The following is a 23449-nucleotide window of genomic DNA, read 5'->3' on the forward strand; positions in this document are numbered from 1 at the left end:
GGAAGACAAGTCGCCAGCCGTTAAGAACAACCCACATAGAATCCTAGAGTTGGAAGAGACCCCAAGGGCCATCCAGTCCAACCCCCGGCCAAGCAGGAAACACCATCCAAGCATTCTTGACATATGGCTGTCAAGCCTCTGCTTATCATTCTTTAAAACACTTTAAATTGTCAATTATTGGTAAGACCTGGAATAAAAATAACATTCTCGGCAATACGTTCTCTTGATAACTGATAATTCTACCCATCAAGGACAATTTCAAATTAGACCATATATCCAGATCTCTCTTGATCTCATAGAAACATAGAGTTGGAAGAGACCCCAAGGGCCATCCAGTCCAACCTCCTGCCGAGCAGGAAACACCATCAAAGCATTCTTGACATATGCCTGTCAAGCCTCTGCTTAAAGACCTCCAAAGAAGGAGACTCCACCACACTCCTTGGCAGCAAATCCCACTGCCGAACAGCTCTCACTGTCAGGAAGTTCTTCCTAATGTTGAGGTAGAAGCTTCTTTCTTGTAGTTTAAATCCATTGCTCTGTGTCCGCTTCTCTGGGGCAGCAGAAAACAACCTTTCTCCCTCCTCTATATGACATCCTTTGATATATATTTGAACATGGCTATCATATCACCCCTTAACCTTCTCTTCCCCAGGCTAAACATACCCAGCTACCTAAGCCGTTCATCATAAGGCATCGTTTCCAGGCCTTTGACCATTTTGGTTGCCCTCCTCTGGACACGTTCCAGCTTGTCAGTATCCTTCTTGAACTGTGGTGCCCAGAACTGGACACAGTACTCCGGTACATTCTCGGCAATACATTCATCTTGATAACTGATAATTCTACCCATCAAGGACAATTTCAAATTAGACCATATACCCAAATCTCTCTTGATCTCGTTCCACATTTTTCCATCGTTACCTTTGTACAAATTCAAGTTTTTTGCTATCGTATTTACACCCAAGTACTTCTTCTTTACAAACATCAAGCCACTAGTCTCCTGTAACCTATTTTCCCCCTCTAATGTGAGGTTTTTTCCCTAAGACTTTCGTTTTAGTCTTGTTCAATTGAAATCCTGCAACTTGTCCGAACTCCTGTGTTATATCCAGCGCTTTAATAAGGCTGGTTTCTGGGTCCTGCGTTGTCAAAACTAGATCGTCCGTCTGCAAAGGCTGTTTAATTTATATTGCTTAGCCCCCACCACAATTCCATTGGCCTTTTCTTCATCCCTAATCATAGACAGCAAGACTTCCAGAACTGTTATAAACCATGCCTGAAGTTGCTGTCCGAGAAATAAGGGACAGGGCCGGAAGTAGCAGACAGGAAGTAGCACTGCCACCATTTTGGAACTGGGCGGGGCATGCTCAGAAGCGACTTTGGATGCTGCTCTGCCCAGTTCCAAAATGGCCGCCGCGCCAGAATAAACCGCGGGGAAACAAAAAAAAATCTGTTTTTTCAGCTAAGAACAGCAGGAAAAAACAGGGATTTCCCGGGGAAGACAGGAGACTTGGCAGCTATGCTTCTCACTCCTGCTGACCCCTGCCCTTGTCCAATCATCAGAGCCTGTCTAGGAGAAAGCAACTTGGCAGCAACTTTGGTTTGAAGTCGCTGGGTGTCAATCCTCCACAAATCTGGGTGGATTGGATTCAAGTCAAATAGATTTAAATCGCCAGTAAGGCTTTAAATCATTGATTTATTCCTTTTACAGAAAGGTTGAACCTTGCTTGCATCCTCTTCATATCGACAACCAGGGGAAGCTTTCATTTTTGGAATCATCAATTGTCAGAGTACTTTTTACTGTTAGGTAAAGGGACCCCTGACCATTAGATCCATCTGGGAAAACGGGGATTTCCCGGGGAAAACGGGACACTTGGCAGCTATGGTTACAAACAACAAAGGGGAAAGTGGGCACCCTTGCCTGGTTCCTTTTTCAATTCTTATTTCATCAGCCACCACATTAATAACTATAACTTTTGCATTTCGCTCAAAATAAATTGCATTCAACCCATTCGTGAAATTTTCCCCAACTCCCAAATTTTCCACATTTTTCTTCATAAAACTCCCAAGAGAGCTTATCAAAGGCCTTCTCAGCATCTATAAACGTCAATATCGCCTTCGTATACCTCTTGGCCTCTAGAAATTCCAGAACGTCTACTAAATTCCCGATATTATCCTTTATATGCCTGGCAGGCAAAAAACCTGCTTGGACGTGGTGTATAAAATCATCCAGTACCTTCTTCAACCCTGTAGCCAGAACGCTTGCAAAAATTTTATAATCCACATTTAATAATGAGATTGGACGATATAATGGGATTGGCAACTCCGCTCACTCGCGGGTCGCGAGGAGTGGCGAGGGGAAGGGGACCCCATAAAATAGGCCTACCTTCTTATCCTGCTTAAAAGGGTTCCCAAAAGTATGGAGTCTTTTGGGCTGGTCTGGGTCAATTTCTCGTAGTGGAGCGGGCATCATCTTCAGGTATTCCTGGTAGTTCCCCATTTGAGCCACAGGAACACTATGAAGGCAGTCTACAGCAGAAACAAAAAGGATAGCACCCTTCATTTCCAGAAGGCAAAACTTCCCGAAAGGGTCATTCCACATCACGTCAAAACGTGGTCATGTCATCCACCATCTTGGGATTCGGATGAAACTTTCAACTTATGGTTGAAAGAAACCCCCCTAATTTCCCCCCCTCTATCTCAAATGGTTTTTAAGAAGGAGACTCCACCACACTCCTTGGCAGCAAATCCCACTGCCGAACAGCTCTTACTGTCAGGAAGTTCTTCCTAATGTTTAGGTGGAATCTTCTTTCTTGTAGTTTGAATCCACTGCTCCATGTCCGCTTCTCTGGAGCAGCAGAAAACAACCTTTCACCCTCCTACATTTCCCCCCTCTCTCTCAAATGGTTTTCATTTTATAGCACTTCTACATTTCAAAAAAATCGGCGGCATCTGTCTCTCAAGACCCTCGGCACACGTACATTTTATTTTATTTTCTCCATAAAAAGGCATTTATAAAGTCTATTGAATGGTCTGAAGCTCAACATCAAAAAAGCCAAGATCATGGCCACTGGTCCCGTCACCTCCTGGCAAATAGAAGGGGAAGAAATGGAGGCAGTGAGAGATTTGACTTTCTTGGGCTCCTTGATCACTGCAGATGGTGACAGCAGTCACGAAATTAAAAGGCGCCTGCTTCTTGGGAGAAAAGCAATGACAAACCTAGACAGCATCTTAAAAAGCAGAGACATCACCTTGCCGACAAAAGTCTGTATAGTTACAGCTATGGTTGTATGGAAGTGAGAGCTGGACCAGAAAAAAGGCTGATCGCCGAAGAATTGATGCTTTTGAATTCTGGTGCTGGAGGAGACTCTTGAGAGTCCCATGGACTGCAAGAAGATCAAACCTATCCATTCTGAAGGAAATCAGCCCTGAGTGCTCACTGGAAGAACAGATCCTGAAGCTGAGGCTCCAAGACTTTGGCCACATCATGGGAAGAGAAAAATCCTTGGAAAAGACCCTGCTGTTGGGAAGGATGGAGGGCAGAAGGAGAAGGGGACTCCCTGGAAAAGAGCCTGATGTTGGGAAAGATGGAGGGCACTAGGAGAAGGGGACGACAGAGGACGAGATGGTTGGACAGTGTTCTCGAACATGAGTCTGACCAAACTGCGGGAGGCAGTACAAGACAGGAGTGCCTGGCGTGCTCTGGTCCATGGGGTCACGAAGAGTCTGACACGACTAAACGACAACAAAGTCTTTTGAAATCCTCATCCTCTTATTGAGATCTGTGTAAAATTTCAAAGAGATCTGATAACTGGGTTATGGAGGAAAGAAACCTTGGAGTATGCTGGGAGATGTAGTTGGGGGGGGGATCGGAAAAAAAAGCTGGGGGGGGGAAATGTGATTGTGCCAATCCAAGTGGCAATTGCAGAACCGTTCGCGGGCCGGATCCAGAGGGCAATTGGGCTGGATCCGGCCCACGGCCTGTGGTTTGCTGGCCCCTGACCTAAAGGAACCAAACAACAACCTCCATTCAGCGCTACGCCAACATGGCACCCACCTTCGTCTTGGCCCAGAATGAGCTTATGTGTTTTCAGCAGGTTCGTCCTCATGCGAGTCAGCTGGTCTAAAAGGCTGCGGCGAGGAATATCGTAAGCGTTCCTGTAAGCCTGCGGCTTCAGATCCTGTTTTCCGTCAAAACAAAACAGATCATTTAGAATCATAGAATGACTTTATGTTTGGCCCCCTGCAATGGGATACGAAGCTCCTTCCGTTAGGCACAGTCATAGAATCATAGAATTGGAAGAGACCACAAGGGCCATCCAGTCCTACCCCCTTGCCAAGCAGGAAACACCATCAAAGCATTCTTGACATATGGTTGTCAAGCCTCTGCTTAAAGACCTCCAAAGAAGGAGACTCCACCACACTCCTTGGCAGCAAATCCCACTGCCGAACAGCTCTTACTGTCAGGAAGTTCTTCCTAATGTTGAGGTGGAAGCTTCTTTCTTGTAGTTTGAATCCATTGCTCCGTGTCCGCTTCTCCGGAGCAGCAGAAAACAACCTTTCTCCCTCCTCCATATGACATCCTTTGATATATTTGAACATGGCTATCATATCACCCCTTAACCTTCTCTTCTCCAGGCTAAACATACCCAGCTCCCTAAGCCGTTCCTCATAAGGCATCGTTTCCAGGCCTTTGACCATTTTGGTTGCCCTCCTCTGGACACGTTCCAGCTTGTCAGTATCCTTCTTGAACTATGCTGCCCAGAACTGGACACAGTACTCCAGGTGAGGTCTGACCAGAGCAGAATACAGTGGTACTATTACTTCCCTTGATCTAGATGCTATTCTCCTATTGATGCAGCCCAGAATTACATTTGCTTTTTGAGCTGCTGCATCACACTGTTGACTCATGTCAAGTTTGTGGTCTACCAAGACTCCTAGATCCTTTTCACATGTACTGCTCTCAAGCCAGGTGTCTCCCATCCTGTATTTGTGCCTTTCATTGTTGTTTTTTGCCCAAGTGTAGTACTTTACATTTCTCCTTGTTAAAATTCATCTTGTTTGCTTTGACCCAGTTGTCTAATCTATTAAGGTCATTTGTGAAGATCATAGAATCCTAGAGTTGGAGTCTGTATTATATAGCTGTTGAATGTTAGTTTAAAATATTTGCAAAAAAACTAATAAAAATGATTAAAAATATGAAAAAATAAACAAGGGGAACAAACTGCTTGCTTTGCAGCTTCCATCTAAACATTAGGAAGAACTTCCTGACAGTAAGAGCTGTTCGGCAGTGGAATTTGCTGCCAAGGACTGTGGTGGAGTCTCCTTCTTTGGAGGTCTTTAAGCAGAGGCTTGAAAGCCATATGTCAAGAATGCTTTGATGGTGTTTCCTGCTTGGCAGGGGGTTGGACTGGATGGCCCTTGGGGTCTCTTCCAACTCTATGATTCTAAAAAAACCTTAACTGCTTCAATCCTAAATAAAGCACAGGAATTTTCAGGGGAAATCCCCAAAAAAGGTCTCAACAACTTCAATCCTGAATAAAGCTCAACAACTTTGGTCGGCCCCCACGGCCCTTCACTCCATCCAATCTGGCCCTCTTTGGAAAAAGCTTGGACACCGGTACTTAAAAATCCCCTCCCTTTCCCGTTTCCCCCCCTTTTTTCTTTTCTTTCCATTCCCAATGACTCCCCGTTTCGGTGGACGTCGCCGTACACCCACCTTGTTGAAGAGCCCTATGTGGAAGCCGGCAAATTCCTTGGCGCTCGTTTCTGACAGCCTGAGCGGCGATTCCCCCGAGATCCCTCGCAGCAGCTGTTTGAAATCCCGGTTCTGGATTGGCGAGAGGCCGCTGGCGTGGTTCTTGACTTTAATGCCCGTCTCCTGGGGCGCTTTCTTGCCCACGGACCCAATGATCCTCTCCGACTCAATTTTCGTCTGCGACAAAAGCATGCAGCGCGTTAAGCGAATGGCAGGGGAGACAACTCTGGCGCAAAGCAAATTCTGGCCGCGTCAGTAGGCAAGCCGAGCCTCCTGTCTACGTGCTGAAAGAGTCGCAAGCTTTTTCGGCAGGGGGCCGGTCCCCTGTCCCTCGGACCTTGCGGGGGGCCGGACTATATTTTTTGGGGAAAAATATGAACGCATTCCTATGCCCCACAAATAACCCAGAGATGCATTTTAAATTAAAGCACACATTCTACTCATGTAAAAACATCAGGCAGGCCCCACAAATAACCCAGACATACATTTTAAATAATAGGGCGCATTCTCAGGGGCGTAGCCAAGATCAAAATTAGGGGGGCAAGGGGCGGGGCCAAGGCACGGGAGGAGAGGGGCCACAGTGGGGCAAGGAAAGCCATGGTCGTTCAGGGGCGAGGGGGCGCCAGGATCAGCCCGAAATCTGACCTCCCCTCCTCCACGATCGGCAGGGGCGAGGGGGCGCCGGAATCAGCCCGAAATCGGGCTGTTCCGATCCCCTCCTCCCCGTCCACCCGCCCCACAGCCAGGCCAGGGAGAAGGGAGACGTCCCTTCTAGCCGGCTGGCTGTGGGGTGGGTGGAGGGAAAGCCCCAGAGCTGCGCAAAGCGCTCAGACAAAAATGCATTCTGGGAAAAGAACCAGGTTGCAAACCAGCGCCCTCTAGCAGCGGCTACACTGGTACTGCCCCTATAAAACCTTCCCTCTCAACAGCACCTCTGCTCCCGTTTACATACTAGGCTGAAGCCTTTACAGACTAGGCCGAATGGAGGTACTAACTCGCCTGGGTGGGGGTTTGGGGGAGGAGGGGACGGGATAGGTCAGGACACAGTGAAATCAGTCACAGGGATGAACCAGGGGTAGGGGGAAGTGGGGGCGTGATACATCATGGGATGGGACAGGGTGGGTGGAATCACAGGGATAAGCTGGGGGAGGGGGGGAGGGGGCGGGATACATCATGGATCAGCACAGCACAGGACTCGCATGGATGTGCCTGCATAAACAGAACACGCGTAGGATACTGACAAGCTGGAACGTGTCCAGAGGAGGGCAACCAAAATGGTCAAAGGCCTGGAAACGATGCCTTATGATGAATGGCTTAGGGAGGGAGCTGGGTATGCTTAGCCTGGAGAAGAGAAGGTTAAGGGGTGATATGATAGCCATGTTCAAATATATATCAAAGGATGTCATATAGAGGAGGGAGAAAGGTTGTTTTCTGCTGCTCCAGAGAAGGGGACACGGAGTAATGGATTCAAACTACAAGAAAGAAGATTCGACCTCAACATGAGGAAGAACTTCCTGACAGTAAGAGCTGTTCGGCAGTGGGATTTGCTGCCAAGGAGTGTGGTGGAGTCTCCTTCTTTGGAGGTCTTTAAGCAGAGGCTTGACAACCATATGTCAAGAATGCTTTGATGGTGTTTCCTGCTTGGCAGGAGGTTGGACTGGATGGCCCTTGGGGTCTCTTCCAACTCTATGTTTCTATGAGATCAAGAGAGATTTGGATATATGGTCTAATTTTAAATTGTCCTTGATGGGTAGAATTATCAGTTATCAAGATGAACGTATTGCCGAGAATGTTATTTTTATTCTAGGTCTTACCAATAATTGACAATTTAAAGTGTTTTAAAGAATGATAAGCAGAGGCTTGACAGCCATATGTCAAGAATGCTTGGATGGTGTTTCCTGCTTGGCCGGGGGTTGGACTGGATGGCCCTTGGGGTCTCTTCTTTGGAGGTCTTTAAGCAGAGGCTTGTGGTGGAGTCTCCTTCTTTGGAGGTCTTTAAGCAGAGGCTTGACAGCCATATGTCAAGAATGCTTTGATGGTGTTTCCTGCTTGGCAGGGGGTTGGACTGGTTGGCTTATAAACATATAACTTAAAAAAATTAACTTCCTACCACTCCTAAATCACTTCCCTTTTCTTACTTTCTTCTAATCTTGCTTTACATTAATTACCAAATTAAAAAATTCTTTCTCTAATACTATTTTCCTATTTATATTAATTCTTATTCCTATTTCTATTTTCTTATCTCAATTTCTTTAATTCCCTACTCTTCCCTGGACACTGCTTTTTGACATATGTTAAATCAGATCTGGAGGTGTAACAAAGTGGGAGGGGACATACATATGTGATGGTCTTGCCAAAAAATCAAAAAATTCCGGGACATGGTGTATGAAGAACTAAAGAAAATGTTTAAACAAAATGAAACAAAAGCATCCTTTATGCTGCAGGGACTGCGAGAACACTCATTGCCAAAAATTGGAAAAAAAGAAAAATTGGGGAAAAAGATATAACACCGCCCCAAAAAAATAAATTAATCAATCATTTGATTATATTGAACTGGCCAGACTTAACAGAGGCAATTGGGGGTCAACCCGAGCAAAGAATGGGGAAAATGTGGAGTAATTATATATACCTTGCGGACATATAGAGGAGGGTGAAAGGTTGTTTTCTGCTGCTCCAGAGAAGCGGACACGGAGCAATGGATTCAAACTACAAGAAAGAAGATTCCACCTAATCTTCCTGACAGTAAGAGCTGTTCGACAGTGGAATTTGCTGCCAAGGAGTGTGGTGGAGTCTCCTTCTTTGGAGGTCTTTAAGCAGAGGCTTGACAGGCACATGTCAAGAATGCTTTGATGGTGTTTCCTGCTTGGCAGGGGGTTGGACTGGATGGCCCTAGGGGTCTCTTCCAACTATGATTCTATTATTCTACTAGATGACCCGGCCACGCGTTGCTGTCAGCCATATGTCAAGAATGCTTGGGTGGTGTTTCCTGCTTGGCAGGGGGTTGGACTAGATGGCCCTTGGGGTCTCTTCCAACTCTAGGACTATGTTTTGAGACGACAATTCCCATCACCCCTGACCACTGGTCCTGCTCGCTCGGGATCATGGGAGTCGGAGGCCAAAAAAAATCTGGAGGGCCTGTCTTGCATGAAAATGGAAACACAGGCCAGTCTTTATCCATCTCAAAAAACAGGGGGGGGGGAGGAATCCATTAAGCAAGGCATTTATCCAACCAGAGCAACACACGCTAAAAATAAAAAACAAATCATCATCATCTATGTACAGTGGTACCTCTACTTACGAATTTAATGCGTTCCGAACGCACATCCGTAAGTCGAAATAAATTGTAAGTCGAATCCCATAGGAATGCATTGGGAGAAAAAATTCGTAAGCAGAAAAAATCTTATCTAAACTGCATCCAAGACGGTGGACGGAGCTCCGTTCGTAAGTAGAAACATTCGTAAGTCGAGTTATTCGTAAGTAGAGGTACCACTGTGCTTCTCATTGCAAAGGTTTGGTCAATACTACCTGCTGGCTGAGTTTCTTCAGGTACGAGATCACACTGTAGCTAAGTCCGTAATCTAAATTATCCGAGATCAGATTCGGAACTCCCATCATCCTTAGGGCTTTCTTTAACGGCTAGGAGGGAAACAAAAGACAAAAGAGGAAGAAGAAGAAGAGGGTCAAATCGTTTCTTTTTTTAAAAAAAGTTTTTCCTTTTTTTTTTCTTTTTCCCAAAGTTCCTCACGGGGATCAGTGTGACACCGAGCGTAGCTCGGCTCCCCAGACGTTTTGGGACTACAATTCCCATCGCCCCTGACCGCTGGTCCTGCTAGCTAGGGGTCACAGGAGTTGTAGGGGCCAAAAAACGTCGGGAGGTCCGAGGACGCCTGGCGTGGAAGCACGGTGGGTTTCGGCTGGAATGTGGCAGGTAACGGGCTACTTTGCAGCTGATTCCACCAGCTGATTCCACCCAGGGCCAGAGTCCGCGCACACATCTTGCCCAAGCAATGCGGGAGGATTCTGCCGCTCCCACCGCCCCCCCCTTCCCAGCTTCCCTAGCCCAGCCCATTCTTAAATGAGATTTATCTGGGGGCAGAGGGGGGCTTCGCTACCAGCTTTCCCACATTGCCAGTCTTGGCAAAGAAATATTCCCAAGGGGGGAGGACTGGAAAAAATAAACGCTAGGCTTGCACCGGACGGCAATCGCAACGAGGAGGGGGGGGGCCAGTAAGTCACGCCAAGCTGCAAAGCATTGATGGCTTTTGAACCCCATTTGGTTCCCAGCCGAAGACACGCGAGAACCGTTCTGCAAAGGACCGCCAGCCACCCATCGAGTTTGCAAGAGGTACGTACCAGCAAGTAGTACGGAGGCATAGTTTTCAAGTAGTTGTCCAAAGATTGCCGCCACTTCGGATTGGGTTTCAGCTTGTGAACCTTGAAAAAGTCGTCTGCAAGGAGAAACAAGACCAGTCAACCATGCGCCCCACGTTCCAGTCCCAGTATCCTGCTCCGCGGGAACGACCCTTGAGAACGGCGAGCTGGAGAGTTTTGATGCTTCCAATAACTTCTCTCACTCTCTTTACGCCTCTCTCCTCCTTATGTATCCGGTTGTGCCACAGGCAGCAGAAATAATCCACAGAGCCAAAGGTTGGGCCCAGTCTTATTCCACATCTTGATCAATGACTTGGATGATGGGCTTGAGGGCATCCTGAGTGGTGCCTATTTAATTACTTGCACTTTGACGTGCTTTCGAACTGCTAGGTTGGCAGGAGCTGGGACCGAAGAACGGGAGCACACCCTGTCATGGGCGCTTACTGGCGCGGCAGCGCGCTTCCAGGGTGGGAAAAGCGCCGAAAATCGGTTGTGTGCATGCGCGTGGGCCTCCCCCGACCCGGAAGTGCACCAGAAATGACTTCTTCCGGGTCGGGAGAAGCCCATACGCATGCGCACAAAGGATTTTCGGCGCGGCGGGCGGCGGGGGTCGTCGCGGGCAGGATTGGCAGGCTAATTGGGCCGCATCTGGCCCCCGGGCTGTAGTCTGGGGACCCCTGAATTAGACAACTGGGCCAAAGCAAACCAGATGAATTTGAATAAGGAAAAATGTAAAGTACTACACTTGGGCAAAAAACAACAACGAAAGGCACAAATACAGGATGGGAGACACCTGGCTTGAGAGCAGTACATGTGAAAAGGATCTAGGAGTCCTGGTAGACCACAAACTTGACATGAGTCAACAGTGTGATGCAGCAGCTCAAAAAGCAAATGTAATTCTGGGCTGCATCAATAGGAGAATAGCATCTAGATCAAGGGAAGTAATAGTACCACTGTATTCTGCTCTGGTCAGACCTCACCTGGAGTACTGTGTCCAGTTCTGGGCACCATAGTTCAAGAAGGATACTGACAAGCTGGAACGTGTCCAGAGGAGGGCAACCAAAATGGTCAAAGGCCTGGAAACGATGCCTTATGAGGAACGGCTTAGGGAGCTGGGTATGTTTAGCCTGGAGAAGAGACGGTTAAGGGGTGATATGATAGCCATGTTCAAATATATCAAAGGATGTCATATGGAGGAGGGAGAAAGGTTGTTTTCTGCTGCTCCGGAGAAGCGGACACGGAGCAATGGATTCAAACTACAAGAAATAAGCTTCCACCTCAACATTAGGAAGAACTTCCTGACAGTAAGAGCTGTTCGGCAGTGGAATTTGCTGCCAAGGAGTGTGGTGGAGTCTCCTTCTTTGGAGGTCTTTAAGCAGAGGCTTGACAGGCATATGTCAAGAATGCTTTGATGGTGTTTCCTGCTTGGCAGGGGGTGGGACTGGATGGCCCTTGTGGTCTCTTCCAACTCTAGGATACTATGATTCTTTAGCCTCTCTCCTCCTTATATATCCAGTTGTGACACAGGCAGCGGAAAGAATCCACAGAGCCAAAAGTGAAGCTGGATCTTAGCCGAGTAACAATCGCAGCTTTGAATGAAGGGACCCAGAAGGGCTCAGTCGGAAGACCTCTTAAGTCATAAACAACTTAAGATTCTCCCCTCCTTTTAGATGCCAACACATTCCCTATATTCCCCTTACAAAGGGGAAGCGCACACTTTGAACTATTGTTGTGGAACTGTTGAAAATGAAATGGTTTTAAGTGTTTACCATATTTTTCCATGTACACACGACCCCTATTTTGGGGGGCACACATTTATGAAAAGGGGGGGGGAGATGACCGCCATGTTTAAGACAACCATCGTTTTTTAACATTATTTTAGGCAGTGGTGTGCAAACGTTTTTCAAGGAGGGCCGGATTTGATGAAGCGAAGGGCCGTTGGGGGTGACCAAAGGGCCATCCAAACTTGTTGACCTTTTGAAGTTGTTCGGCTTTCTTGATGATTTTACCCCAAAATCAATAACCCCCCCTCCCCACACTCACAAATGAAAGGCCATATTGGGGTGCCCAAACTTTTTTTAAAGTTTCTCTCTTCCCCATGTGCCCCCTTTGGAAATGTGCACCCCAGTTCCCAAAGCCCAACAAAAAAACAAACGGGCGATGCAACGCTGCTGCAAAAGACCGCTGCTCCAGAGAAGCGGACACAGAGCAATGGATTCAAACCACAAGAAAGAAGATTCCACCTAAACATTAGGAAGAACTTCCTGACAGTAAGAGCTGTTCGAAAGTGGAATTTGCTGCCAAGGAGCATGGTGGAGTCTCCTTCTTTGGAGGTCTTTAAGCAGAGGCTGGACAGGCATATGTCAAGAATGCTTTGATGATGTTTCCTGCTTGGCAGGGGGTTGGACTGGATGGCCCTCGTGGTCTCTTCCAACTCTAGGATTCTATGATTCTATGATATGATAGCCATGTTCAAGTATATAAAAGGATGTCATATAGAGGGAGAAAGGTTGTTTTCTGCTGCTCCAGAGAAGTGGACATGGAGCAATGGATTCCAACTACAAGAAAGAAGCTTCCACCTCAACATTAGGAAGAACTTCCTGACAATAAGAGCTGTTTGACAGTGGAATTTGCTGCCAAGGAGCGTGGTGGAGTCTCCTTCTTTGGGGGTCTTTAAGCAGAGGCTAGACAGGCATATGTCAAGAATGCTTTGATGGCGTTTCTTGCTTGGCAGGGGGTTGGACTGGGTGGCCCTTGTGGTCTCTTCCAATTCTAGGATTCTATGATTCTATGATATGATAGCCATGTTCAAGTATATAAAAGGATGTCATATAGAGGAGGGAGAAAGATTGTTTTCTGCTGCTCCAGAGAAGTGGACATGGAGCAATGGAATCAAACTACAAGAAAGAAGATTCCACCTAAATATTAGGAAGAACTTCCTGGCAGTAAGAGCTGTTCGCCAGTGGGATTTGCTGCCAAGGAGTGTGGTGGAGTCTCCTTCTTTGGAGGTCTTGAAGCAGAGGCTTGACAACCATCTGTCAGGAATGCTTTGATGGTGTTTCCTGCTTGGCAGGGGGTTGGACTGGATGGCCCTTGGGGTCTCTTCCAACTCTAGGATTCTATGATTCTAAGACTACGCAGGCACCGACGTCCTGAAAGAGGGGGGAAAGAACGGAGGTTGAAGCTTACTCCGAATAAGGAAGGAGCTACGACTCGAGGAGGTGAGCAGCGTCAGACACGCCCAGGCGGCAGGCGGCTCTCCTGCTCTGCTGCAGAGAGAAAAAGGGGAGAGGGTGGGTGTAAAAATCCCTCTCCTTCCCGCCTACGAAAACGGCTGGCAAGTCGACGCCGCGGGCGAACAGGCTCCCTTTCCCTGCTCGCTCTTCACCACACTCACCTAGCAGGGGGAGGAGGACGGGGTAGTTGTAGGGCATGACAAAGAGATTGACGCACGTCAGGGTGGTGCTGGCTTTCAGGTATCCGAAGGGGTGGCCCAGCTCGCTGTACTTGCCGCTGGTGCTCACAAACACCTGGAGGACGACAAAGGGAAGAGGCAAAGGTTTAGCACACGCTGCTGGCCTTCGGAGGCACCAGTCTGATTCAACATCTTTATCAACGACTTGGATGATGGGCTTGAGGGCATCCTGATCAAGTTTGCAGATGCCACCAAATTGGGAGGGGTGGCTAATACCCCAGAGGACAGGATCCCACTTCAAAATGACCTTAACAGATTAGACAACTGGGCCAAAGCAAAGAAGATGAATTTTAACAAGGAGAAATGTAAAATACTACACTTGGGCAAAAAAAACGAAAGGCACAAATACAGGATGGGAGACACCTGGCTTGAGAGCAGTACATGTGAAAAGGATCTAGGAGTCCTGGTAGACCACAAACTTGACATGAGTCAGCAGTGTGATGCAGCAGCTAAAAAAGCCAATGCAATTCTGGGCTGCATCAATAGGAGTATAGCGTCTAGATCAAGGGAAGTAATAGTACCACTGTATTCTGCTCTGGTCAGACCTCACCTGGAGTACTGTGTCCAGTTCTGGGCACCACAGTTCAAGAAGGATACTGACAAGCTGGAACGTGTCCAGAGGAGGGCAACCAAAATGGTCAAAGGCCTGGAAACGATGCCTTATGAGGAACGGCTTAGGGAGGGAGCTATGCTCCATGGGGTCACGAAGAGTCGGACACGACTAAACGACTAAACAACAACAACAATTACTTCCCTTGATCTAGATGCTATGCTCCTATTGATGCAGCCCAGAATTGAATTGGCATTTTTGCACGTCAAAGTGCAAGTAATTAAATAGGCACCGCTCCGGTGGGAAGGTAAACAGCGTTTCCGTGCGCTGCTCTGGTTTTGCGGCAGTCATCTTACTCTATAGGCCAAGGGAGCCGGCGTACAGCTTCCAGGTCATGTGGCCAGCATGACAAAGCTGCTTCTGGCGAACCAAAGCAGCGCACGGAAACGCCGTTTACCTTTCCGCCAGAAGGTAAGCCCTTTACCATCCCTATTTATCTACTTGCACTTTTGACGTGTTTTCGAACTGCTAGGTTGGCAGGAGCTGGGACCAAGCAATGGGACCTCACCCCGTGGCAGGGATTCGAACCGCCGACCTTCTGATCAGCAAGCCCTAGACCAGGCATCCCCAAACTTCGGCCCTCCAGATGTTTTGGACTACAATTCCCATCATCCCTGACCATCCCTACAATGGGAGTTGTAGGAAAAACATCTGGAGGGCCGCAGTTTGGGGGTGCCTGCCCTAGACTCTGTAGTTTAACCCACAGCGCCACCTGCGTCCCATAAAGAGCTGTAAGGGATTAGCAACTCTGCAAATTTCGTGATGGCACGTGGGTAGATGTCTAATCAGCCACGAAAACCTACGTTTCAACAGTCCTCAGGGAGAGAAAGTTCTTCTCCAGCTCTACTAAGCTGGACAGCAAGTGCTGAGGTCCCAGCCTGGGGTCTTCAGCATGCCGGGGGGGGGGGGGGGGTGCAGACTAATACAAGGCATTCTCTCTACTGTCCTGGACTGGCTCGGGAACCCTGCAATGGGTATATCACAAATACCTGCCAGCACACCCCGGGCGACTTCCGCTCCAAGATGTACTGCGTGAGAGGCGACGGTTCGAGCTCGTACTTGTCAAAGGGGAGCTTGTCGATCACCATGGGCTCGCAATCCATGCAGGAGAACCTCACAACAGGGTGGGCAGTCCGGGGAGGCTAGGAGGGGGGGGGGAGGAAGAAAGGGAATTAAGAACCGTTTGGAGGAAAAGGGAAATTGATAAGAAGAAGAATAAATTACAGTGGTGCCTCGCTAGACGAATTTAATTCGTTCCATGGGTCTTTTATTACAACGAAAAATTCGTCTGGCGAATCCCATAGGAATGCATTGAATTTTTTTTTTACCCACAGGAACGCATTAATTGAATTTCAATGCATTCCCATGGGAAACCGCGATTCGCTAGACGAATTTTCCGTAAAACGAATTCGTCTAGCGAGGCAACCTCCGCTCGAAAAGTCCTTTCGTTAAGCGGAAGTTTCCTTAAGCGGAAATTTTGTTAAGCGAGGCACCACTGTTTATACCCCGCCCATTTGGCCACTCTGGGCGGCTTCCAACAGAACACTAAAACACAAGTCCGTCAAACATTCAAAGCTCCCCTAAACAGGGTTGTCTTCAGGTGTCTTCTAAAAGTCTTGTAGTTGTTTTTCTATTTTGACATCTGGTGAGAGGCCGTTCCACAGGGTGGGTGCCATCACCGAGAAGGCCCTCTTTGGCCTGGTTCCCTCCTTCGCTTCTCGCAGGAAGGGAACCACCAGAAGGCCCTCGCCGCCAACACCGGAAGTTGCGTCTATGCACTTCCGGACATGCGTAGGTGCGACTTTCGAAGCCGCCGGCAGCCATTTTTGGCTCCCATAGAAGGGCAAATCGGAAAGGGGAAAAAACGGCCGCCGGCAGGAGAAAGTAACAGAGAAAAACGGGAGGTGAAGTGATACGGGGGACCACCAGAAAAGGTAAGTAAAAACGGGGGTTTCCCGGGGAAAACGGGGTACTTGGCAGCTATGGATTATGAACAATTTTTTTGGGGAGCCCCCATTGGCGAAAGCAAACCACCTGTTTTGATTTACAAATGGACCTCCATAACGGATTATGGTTGTAAACCAAGGTACCACTGTAGTTGATAAAGTCCACCTTACAAAACTAACAAAAGTAACAATGGGGGTTTCCCGGGGGAAACGGGGTACTTGGCAGCTATGGGGGGGGGAAGGCGCCTGAAAAAAATCCAAAAATATGGTGCAGCCCCAAAAATCACGCCAAGCGGCGATTCCAGGACTATCCGCGGGCAATTGGGCTTGATCCGACCCGTGTATCAGGTCAACCCGTGTATCAGGTCTACCCAGTGAACCTTGAGATTGTATGGGATTTGAAAACAGAGAATCAGAGCTGCAAGGGAACGCAAGGGTCATTTGGTCCAACCTTTTTTGCCCAAGGTGGGGCTCAAATCCAGCGACCCTGAGATTAAGAGTCTCATGCTCTACCGATTAAACCAGGCACCCCCAAACTGCGGCCCTCCAGATTTTTGGCCTACAACTCCCATGATCCCTAGCTAACAGGACTAGTGGTCGGGGACGATGGGAATTGTAGTCCGAAACATCTGGAGGGCCGAAGTTTGGGGATGCATCGGCTAAACTGTCCAGCTACCTTCCACCAACGCTCACCAAGAGACATTTGCATTGATCGTATCTGCAATATGTGACATACCAATGTTGGCGAATTCTGATCGGGCCAAAAGGATTCTGGAATTGGCCAGTGCCCGACAGGAACACCCGTTTTCGGATTAGGCCTCACGTAGATGAGCTTGTGGCAGCTGTGCCATGGCTGAGAACCAAAAGAATTGATAGGCCTGGTGACATCGACAAGTCCATCTGAAATCCAAAAGGAGAACAACAAGAAGTTAGAATCGTAGAATCCTAGAGTTGGAAGAGACCCCAAGGGCCATCCAGTCCAACCCCCTGCCAAGCAGGAAACACCATCAAAGCATTCTTGACATTCTGCTTAAAGACCTCCAAAGAAGGAGGAGACTCCACCACACTTCTTGGCAGCAAATCCCACTGTCGAACAGCTCTTAATGTCAGGAAGTTCTTCCCAATGTTTAGGTGGAATCTTCTTTCTTGTAGTTTGAATCTGTTGCTCTGTGTCCGCTTCTCTGGAGCAGCAGAAAACAACCTTTCACCCTCCTCTATATGGCATCCTTTGATATATTTGAACGTGGCTATCATATCACCCCTATATAAGGGAGACAATTCCCTACGCTCTTGGTGGTGTTTTCTTAGCCAGGTCAACTTCTGACTGCATATACCAGGCACCTCCAAACTGCGGCCCTCCAGATGTTTTGGCCTACAACTCCCATGATCCCTGGCTAACAGGACCAGTGGTCAGGGAAGATGGGAATTGTAGTCCAAAACATTTGGAGGGCCGAAGTTTGGGGATGCCTGGCGTATACTCTGCGTGAAGCGTACTTTACAGGGCCGCTATAAACTGGGATATATGATTGAGATTAAGCAAGTTTCAATACCCAGTTTTCTCCAATATATATATATATATATATATATATATATATATATATATATATTCTTTTTCCAATAAACTTAGGCGGTTTTGCACCTATGATGATTCGGGGGCAGGGGTCATACCTGCCAAGTTGCTGTCAGAGAAATAAGGGACCAGGCCGGAAGTAGCAGACCGGAAGTAGCGCTGCTGACATTTTGGAACTGGGCGGAGCATGCTCAGAACTGGACACAGTACTCCAGGTGAGGTCTGACCAGAGCAGAATACAGTGGTACTATTACTTCCCTTGATCTAGACGCTATACTCCTATTGATGCAGCCCAGAATTGCATTGGCTTTTTGAGCTGCTGCATCACACTGCTGACTCATGTCAAGTCTACCGAGACTCCAAGATCCTTTTCACATGTACTGCTCTTACCGACTAGTGGTTTAAATCGTGATTTAAACTGTGATTTCAATCAAATCCACCCTCAAGAACGCTAATATTTCCCCAGCTGTAACCTCCTCGGGACTATGGATTGTGATAGATATGCATTCTACCCGTATTAATGTCGGAAAAATATACTACCACTCAGCCTCTACTCCAAGGCAGGTGGCCCTGAAAACTCCTTATTTTTCTAGCATGGAAAGAATATTCATTCTTATTAAAAGGAAAGAGGAATGACGGTTTCTCCCATGCAGACGCAGTCAAGCTCCGTCGTATAAACCTGTTGCAAAGGAAGGTCATATTACTCTGGATATTTTAACGGCAACAAAACCTGAAAACATCTTCGGTGGCGGCTAAAAAGAGTCAAAGCACTATTTATACAGTATTGTATTCAGTAATAACAACACTTGGCTGTTGTGCGCAGGCAGACTTCTTCAGATACACTGAAGCGGAAGTCCCCAGACCCTGATATATAGAGGGAAGAGAAGTCCCCAGGCCCTGATATATAGAGGGAGGGTGGGGAGGGGTTTTTCTCCGAAGGGTAGTAGGGCTCAATGGGTATGGTCAACCTGCTGGCAACTGTGAACGACTGAAAAAACACAGGGTGGTCTGCAGATGACCCAAAATAGCTTTAGCATGTGTAATTAAACAGGAATCCAATACAGTGGTCCCTCTACTTACGAATAACTCTACTTGCAAATGTTTCTACTTACGAACAGAGCTCCGTCCGCCATCTTCGATGCCGTTTAAATAGGATTTTTTTCTACTAACGAATTTTTAGATAGGGTTGCTTCGACTTACGCTTTTTTTCTCCCAATGCATTCCTGTGGGATTAGACTTACACATTTTTTCGACTTACGACTGTAATACAATATTGTGCATAGAATGCACTCTGGTTTTGCAACATCGTCCTTTTAAAAAAAAAACTGAAGACGTTTGCACATTTGCGAACCTTAAGGGTTGACAACGGTCATAAAGGGCTCGCCGTACCTTCCCCAATGTAGGGTGGATCGGGACCCGATTTCTCAAAGTTGATGACGACCCCGCTCTGGACTTTCTGAGCGAGAGATTCTAAACACTGGTTCAGCATCCGCTGCGTCCGAACGCAATAGGAACGTCCTGTAATGGAAAGCGAAGAGATCAGGAGACAATAGGAACGTCCTATAACGGAATAGACAAATAGCAATGGATTCAAACTACAAGAAAGAAGATTCCTGCTTGGCAGGGGGTTGGACTGGATGGCCCTTGGGGTCTCTTCCAACTCTTGGATTCTATGATTCTATGACAGGCATATGTCAAGAATGCTTTGATGGTGTTTCCTGCTTGGCAGGGGGTTGGACTGGATGGCCCTTGTGGTCTCTTCCAACTCTATGATTCTAAGGCCCGCGGGCCAGAACTGGGGCGCTTGGCCCCATCCAATCCGTTTCTTGCAGTCTGCTGCAACTATGGGACCGACATAGGAAATTCCCCATTTCCCAGAGAGAAACAATCGAAAGAGGCACTGAATGACCATCAAAAAATCTATCACTTGAGGAATGAATGGAGCAATGGATTCAAGCTACAAGAAATAAGATTCCACCTCAACATTAGGAAGAACTTCCTGACAGTATGAGCTGTTCGGCAGTGGGATTTGCTGCCAAGGAGTGTGGTGGAGTCTCCTTCTTTGGAGGTCTTTAAACAGAGGCTTGACAGCCATATGTCAAGAATGCTTTGATGGCGTTTCCTGCTCGGCAGGGGGTTGGACTGGATGGCCCTTGGGGTCTCTTCCAACTCTATGATTCTAGGATTAAAGCGGAGGATATTTAACTTCGCACACAGGCTTATGAATCTTGTTCACCTCCTTTGTGAGGTAAAGAAGTGCCACTGAACAGAATACAATCCTACACGGGCTTCCGTTTTCTCATGCCTCAGAACAGGCATCCCCAACCTGTAGCCCTCCAGATGTTTTGAACTACAATTCCCATCATCCCTGACCACTGGTCCTGTTAGCTAGGGATCATGGGAGTTGTAGGACAAAACATCTGGAGGGCCACAGGTCGGGGGTGCCTGTCCCAGAACAAAACTATGGCAAGGTTTAGCACAGGGCACATGCGGCAGGGGCCCATGGCATAGCTGCCAAGTCTCCCGTATTCCCTGGGAAATCCCCGTTTTTCCAGCTGTTCCTAGCTGAAATGCAATTTATTTTGAGCGAAAAGCAAAAGTTATAGTTAATAATGTGGTGACTGATGAAATAAGAATTGAAAAAGGAACCAGGCAAGGGTGCCCACTTTCCCCTTTGTTGTTTATAACCATAGCTGCCAAGTCTCCCGTATTCTCCGGGAAATCCCCGCTTTTCCAGCTGTTCCTAGCTGAAAAAACAGGTGTTTCCCCCCGGTTCTGGCACGGCGGCCATTTTGGAAGTGGGCAGAGCATGCTCAGAAGCGACGTTTGGCGCTGCTCTGCCCAGTTCCAAAACGGCTGCGGCGCGGCGGCCATTTTTGAACTGGGCAAAGCAGCATCCAAAGTCGCTTCTGAGCATGCTCCGCCCAGTTCCAAAATGGCGGCAGCGCTACTTCCGGTCTGCAATGTCCGGCCCGGTCCCTTATTTCTCCAACAGCAACTTGGCAGGTATGGCCCATGGGAACGCGGACACGCGGATCTCAAACTTGGGAAGATTGAATTGAATTGAGAAAAACCATGCGGAGCGTTCAGCGCCTCGGTAACAGGAGAAGAGGGAAGCTTGGAATTTCCCACACTCGGGAGGAGAGGCCGAGGTTGCGCACTGCAGAAATACAATTCTCAGAACTTCCTGACAATAAGAGCTGTTCGGCAGTGGGATTTGCTGCCAAGGAGTGTGGTGGAGTTCTACTTCTTTGGAGGTCTTTTAAGCAGAGGCTTGACAGGCAGATGTCAAGAATGCTTTGATGGCGTTTCCTGCTTGGCAGGGGGTTGGACTGGAAGGCCCCATGGGGTCTCTTCCAACTCTAGGATTCTATGATTCTATGTTCCCTAGCTAACAGGACCAGTGGTCGGGGAAGATGGGAATTGTAGTCCCAAACATCTGGAGGGCCCACTTTCCCATCTGGCAGTCTCTACCACCCCACTTCCAATTCTCAAGCAAGTCAGTACTGAAAGAGGACGGTTGTACATATAATAATAATAACTAGCTGACCCAGCCACGCGTTGCTGTGGTTTTTTCCTGTGATCCTCCCCCCCCATCCTGTCCCGATCCATGACGTATCCTGCCCCTCCTCCCCGGCTCATTCCTGTGTTTTGGTAGGATAGCCTTTCCTCTGTTGTCCCTGGGGAGTGTTGGCCCCTCCCCCATGTATCTCCATACCTTGGCCCCCACCATTGGAGAAGGAACTGTTAGTTTATGGGTTGGGTTTGTTTAATATTTTTTTAATGTGATAGTACTTGTGGGTAGACAACATTTTTAGTTGTTCCATTTGTTGTGAAGATGTAGAGATTATCTGGTTTGCCGACTCTTGAGCATGCAACATATAGTTGTCCATGTGAGAAGCAATCTGATTCTAGGTATAATCCACAGAATTGTAATGATTGGCCTTGTGATTTGTTGATGGTGATAGCGAATGCTAAGCGAATAGGGAATTGTAGTCTTTTAAATTGAAAGGGAACATCTATTGGAATGATCGGAATGCAAGGAATGAGGGTATCTTCACCTTTGTTAGGTCCTGTTAAGATTGTGGCTATTACGTTGGGTAATAAGTTTTTTACTAATAGTCATGTGTCATTGCAAAGTTTAGGCTGGTTTATATTTCTTAACATGATGATTGGTACACCAATTTTTAAATGTAGTAAGTGTGGTGGTATTCCTGGTAGTTCGAGGGAGTTTAAGAATTCTGTAGGATAGTTAACTGCTTCATCCATTTCGACAACAGTGTCGATTGATTTGTATGTAATTATTTCGTTGTCAAGGTAAGATTGTATGGTATAGTTTAGTTCATAGACGTCTTTGTTTTGGGGTGGAAGAATAGCTCGTTCACTGAGCCAATCGTGATTTTTATAATTGTGTTTAAGATTAGGGAAAACTTTCTCAATCATTTCTTCTTTTGATGTTACTAAATGGCAGAAGTTAGTTTGGAATGTAATTCTTCCTGAGTTTGGATCAATGGGAAGGTCACCGTTTCCAATTTGGTTTGCTGTGGGTTCCCCCCCCCCAGCCTGTCAGGGGCATACATAAAAGAAAACCCTAGTGGAAGCCTTGGTTTACTGCGGGTCCCCCCCCCCGGCCTGTCAGGGGCCTACATAAAAGAAAAGCCTAGTGGTGTGATAATGGCCGCTTTGGAGGTTTGATTTGCTTGGTTGATGATAGTGTCATTTGGTTTGTGGGTGTGGCTTAGATTTCACAGGAAGGGAGGGGGTGGAGGAGGGTACTACGCCACTTGAGGGCGCTGTTTGACTTGGTGGTAAAGCAGGTCTGCACCTGGGCAGGTGTGAGATCTGAGGGATTTTTGCCCCCAACAACGCTCTAGGAGTGGCCTGGATCGTTGTTTCAAAATTTCAGGACGATAGGTCAAGCAGTTACGGAGAAAAGTGTTGAACGGAATTTCACAATTTTTACATTTTTATATATATAGATAAGTATTTTGGTGTTTTGTTGGAAGCCGCCCAGAGTGGCTGGGGAGGCCCAGCCAGATGGGCGCGGTAGAATCATAGAATCCTAGAGTTGGAAGAGACCCCAAGGGCCATCCAGTCCAACCCCCTGCCAAGCAGGAAACACCATCAAAGCATTCTTGACATATGCCTGTCAAGCCTCTGCTTAAAGACCTCTAAAGAAGGAGACTCCACTACACTCTTTGGCAGCAAATCCTACTGTTGAACAGCTCTTACTGTCTGGAAGTTCTTTCTAATGTTGAGGTGGAATCTTCTTTCTTGTAGTTTGAATCCATTGCTCCGTTTCCGCTTCTCTGGAGAAGCTATTTATTCCTTTTATGTACAAGCTTGACAGAAGACTTCACATCCAAGACAAGACAGTACATAAAAAAACCTTGAGTCTCATATTTTCGTTTGGACTGATTCTTCTCAAGATTCCCTTATTTTAAAAAAGGTAAAGGTAGAATCATAGAATCCTAGAGTTGGAAGAGACCACAAGGGCCATCCAGTCCAACCCCCTGCCGAGCAGGAAACACCATCAAAGCATTCTTGACAGATAGCTGTCAAGCCTCTGCTTAAAGACCTCCAAAGGAGAAGACCTCCAAAGGAGGAGACTCCACAACGCTCCTTGGCAGCAAATCCCACTGTCGAACAGCTCTTACTGTCAGAAGTTCTCCCTAATGTTGAGGTGGAACGGATTAAACCACTTTCCATTACTTTCAATGGGAAA

The 23449-nt window shown here is 47.4% G+C and overlaps 1 protein-coding gene and 1 non-coding gene across 3 annotated transcripts in view; both read right to left on the reverse strand.

Annotated features, from left to right (window-relative positions):
- Positions 1 to 23449, reverse strand: part of LOC118084108 (integrator complex subunit 6-like) — a 34750-nt gene that overhangs the window by 8386 nt on the left and 2915 nt on the right. For both annotated transcript variants that reach the window (XR_009557034.2, XM_060270549.2), the window contains exons 6-14: positions 19114 to 19242; positions 16891 to 17054; positions 15198 to 15350; positions 13521 to 13653; positions 10106 to 10200; positions 9278 to 9388; positions 5714 to 5929; positions 4052 to 4175; positions 2381 to 2523 (exon numbers count right to left, since the gene is read on the reverse strand). Coding sequence is in view for 1 of the 2 variants with exons in the window: in XM_060270549.2 (XP_060126532.1) it covers positions 2381 to 2523; positions 4052 to 4175; positions 5714 to 5929; positions 9278 to 9388; positions 10106 to 10200; positions 13521 to 13653; positions 15198 to 15350; positions 16891 to 17054; positions 19114 to 19242 (1268 nt within the window). In the remaining variant the exon portion in view is untranslated. The remainder of the gene's footprint in view (positions 1 to 2380; positions 2524 to 4051; positions 4176 to 5713; positions 5930 to 9277; positions 9389 to 10105; positions 10201 to 13520; positions 13654 to 15197; positions 15351 to 16890; positions 17055 to 19113; positions 19243 to 23449) is intronic.
- On the reverse strand, positions 18243 to 18377 carry LOC118084609 (small nucleolar RNA U109). The gene has a single exon (XR_004692531.1). It is a non-coding gene; the product is annotated as a small nucleolar RNA U109 (small nucleolar RNA).

Source organism: Zootoca vivipara, chromosome Z2 (genome assembly GCF_965207765.1).
Source record: "Zootoca vivipara chromosome Z2, rZooViv2.hap1.1, whole genome shotgun sequence".
In the NCBI taxonomy this organism is placed as follows: domain Eukaryota; kingdom Metazoa; phylum Chordata; class Lepidosauria; order Squamata; family Lacertidae; genus Zootoca; species Zootoca vivipara.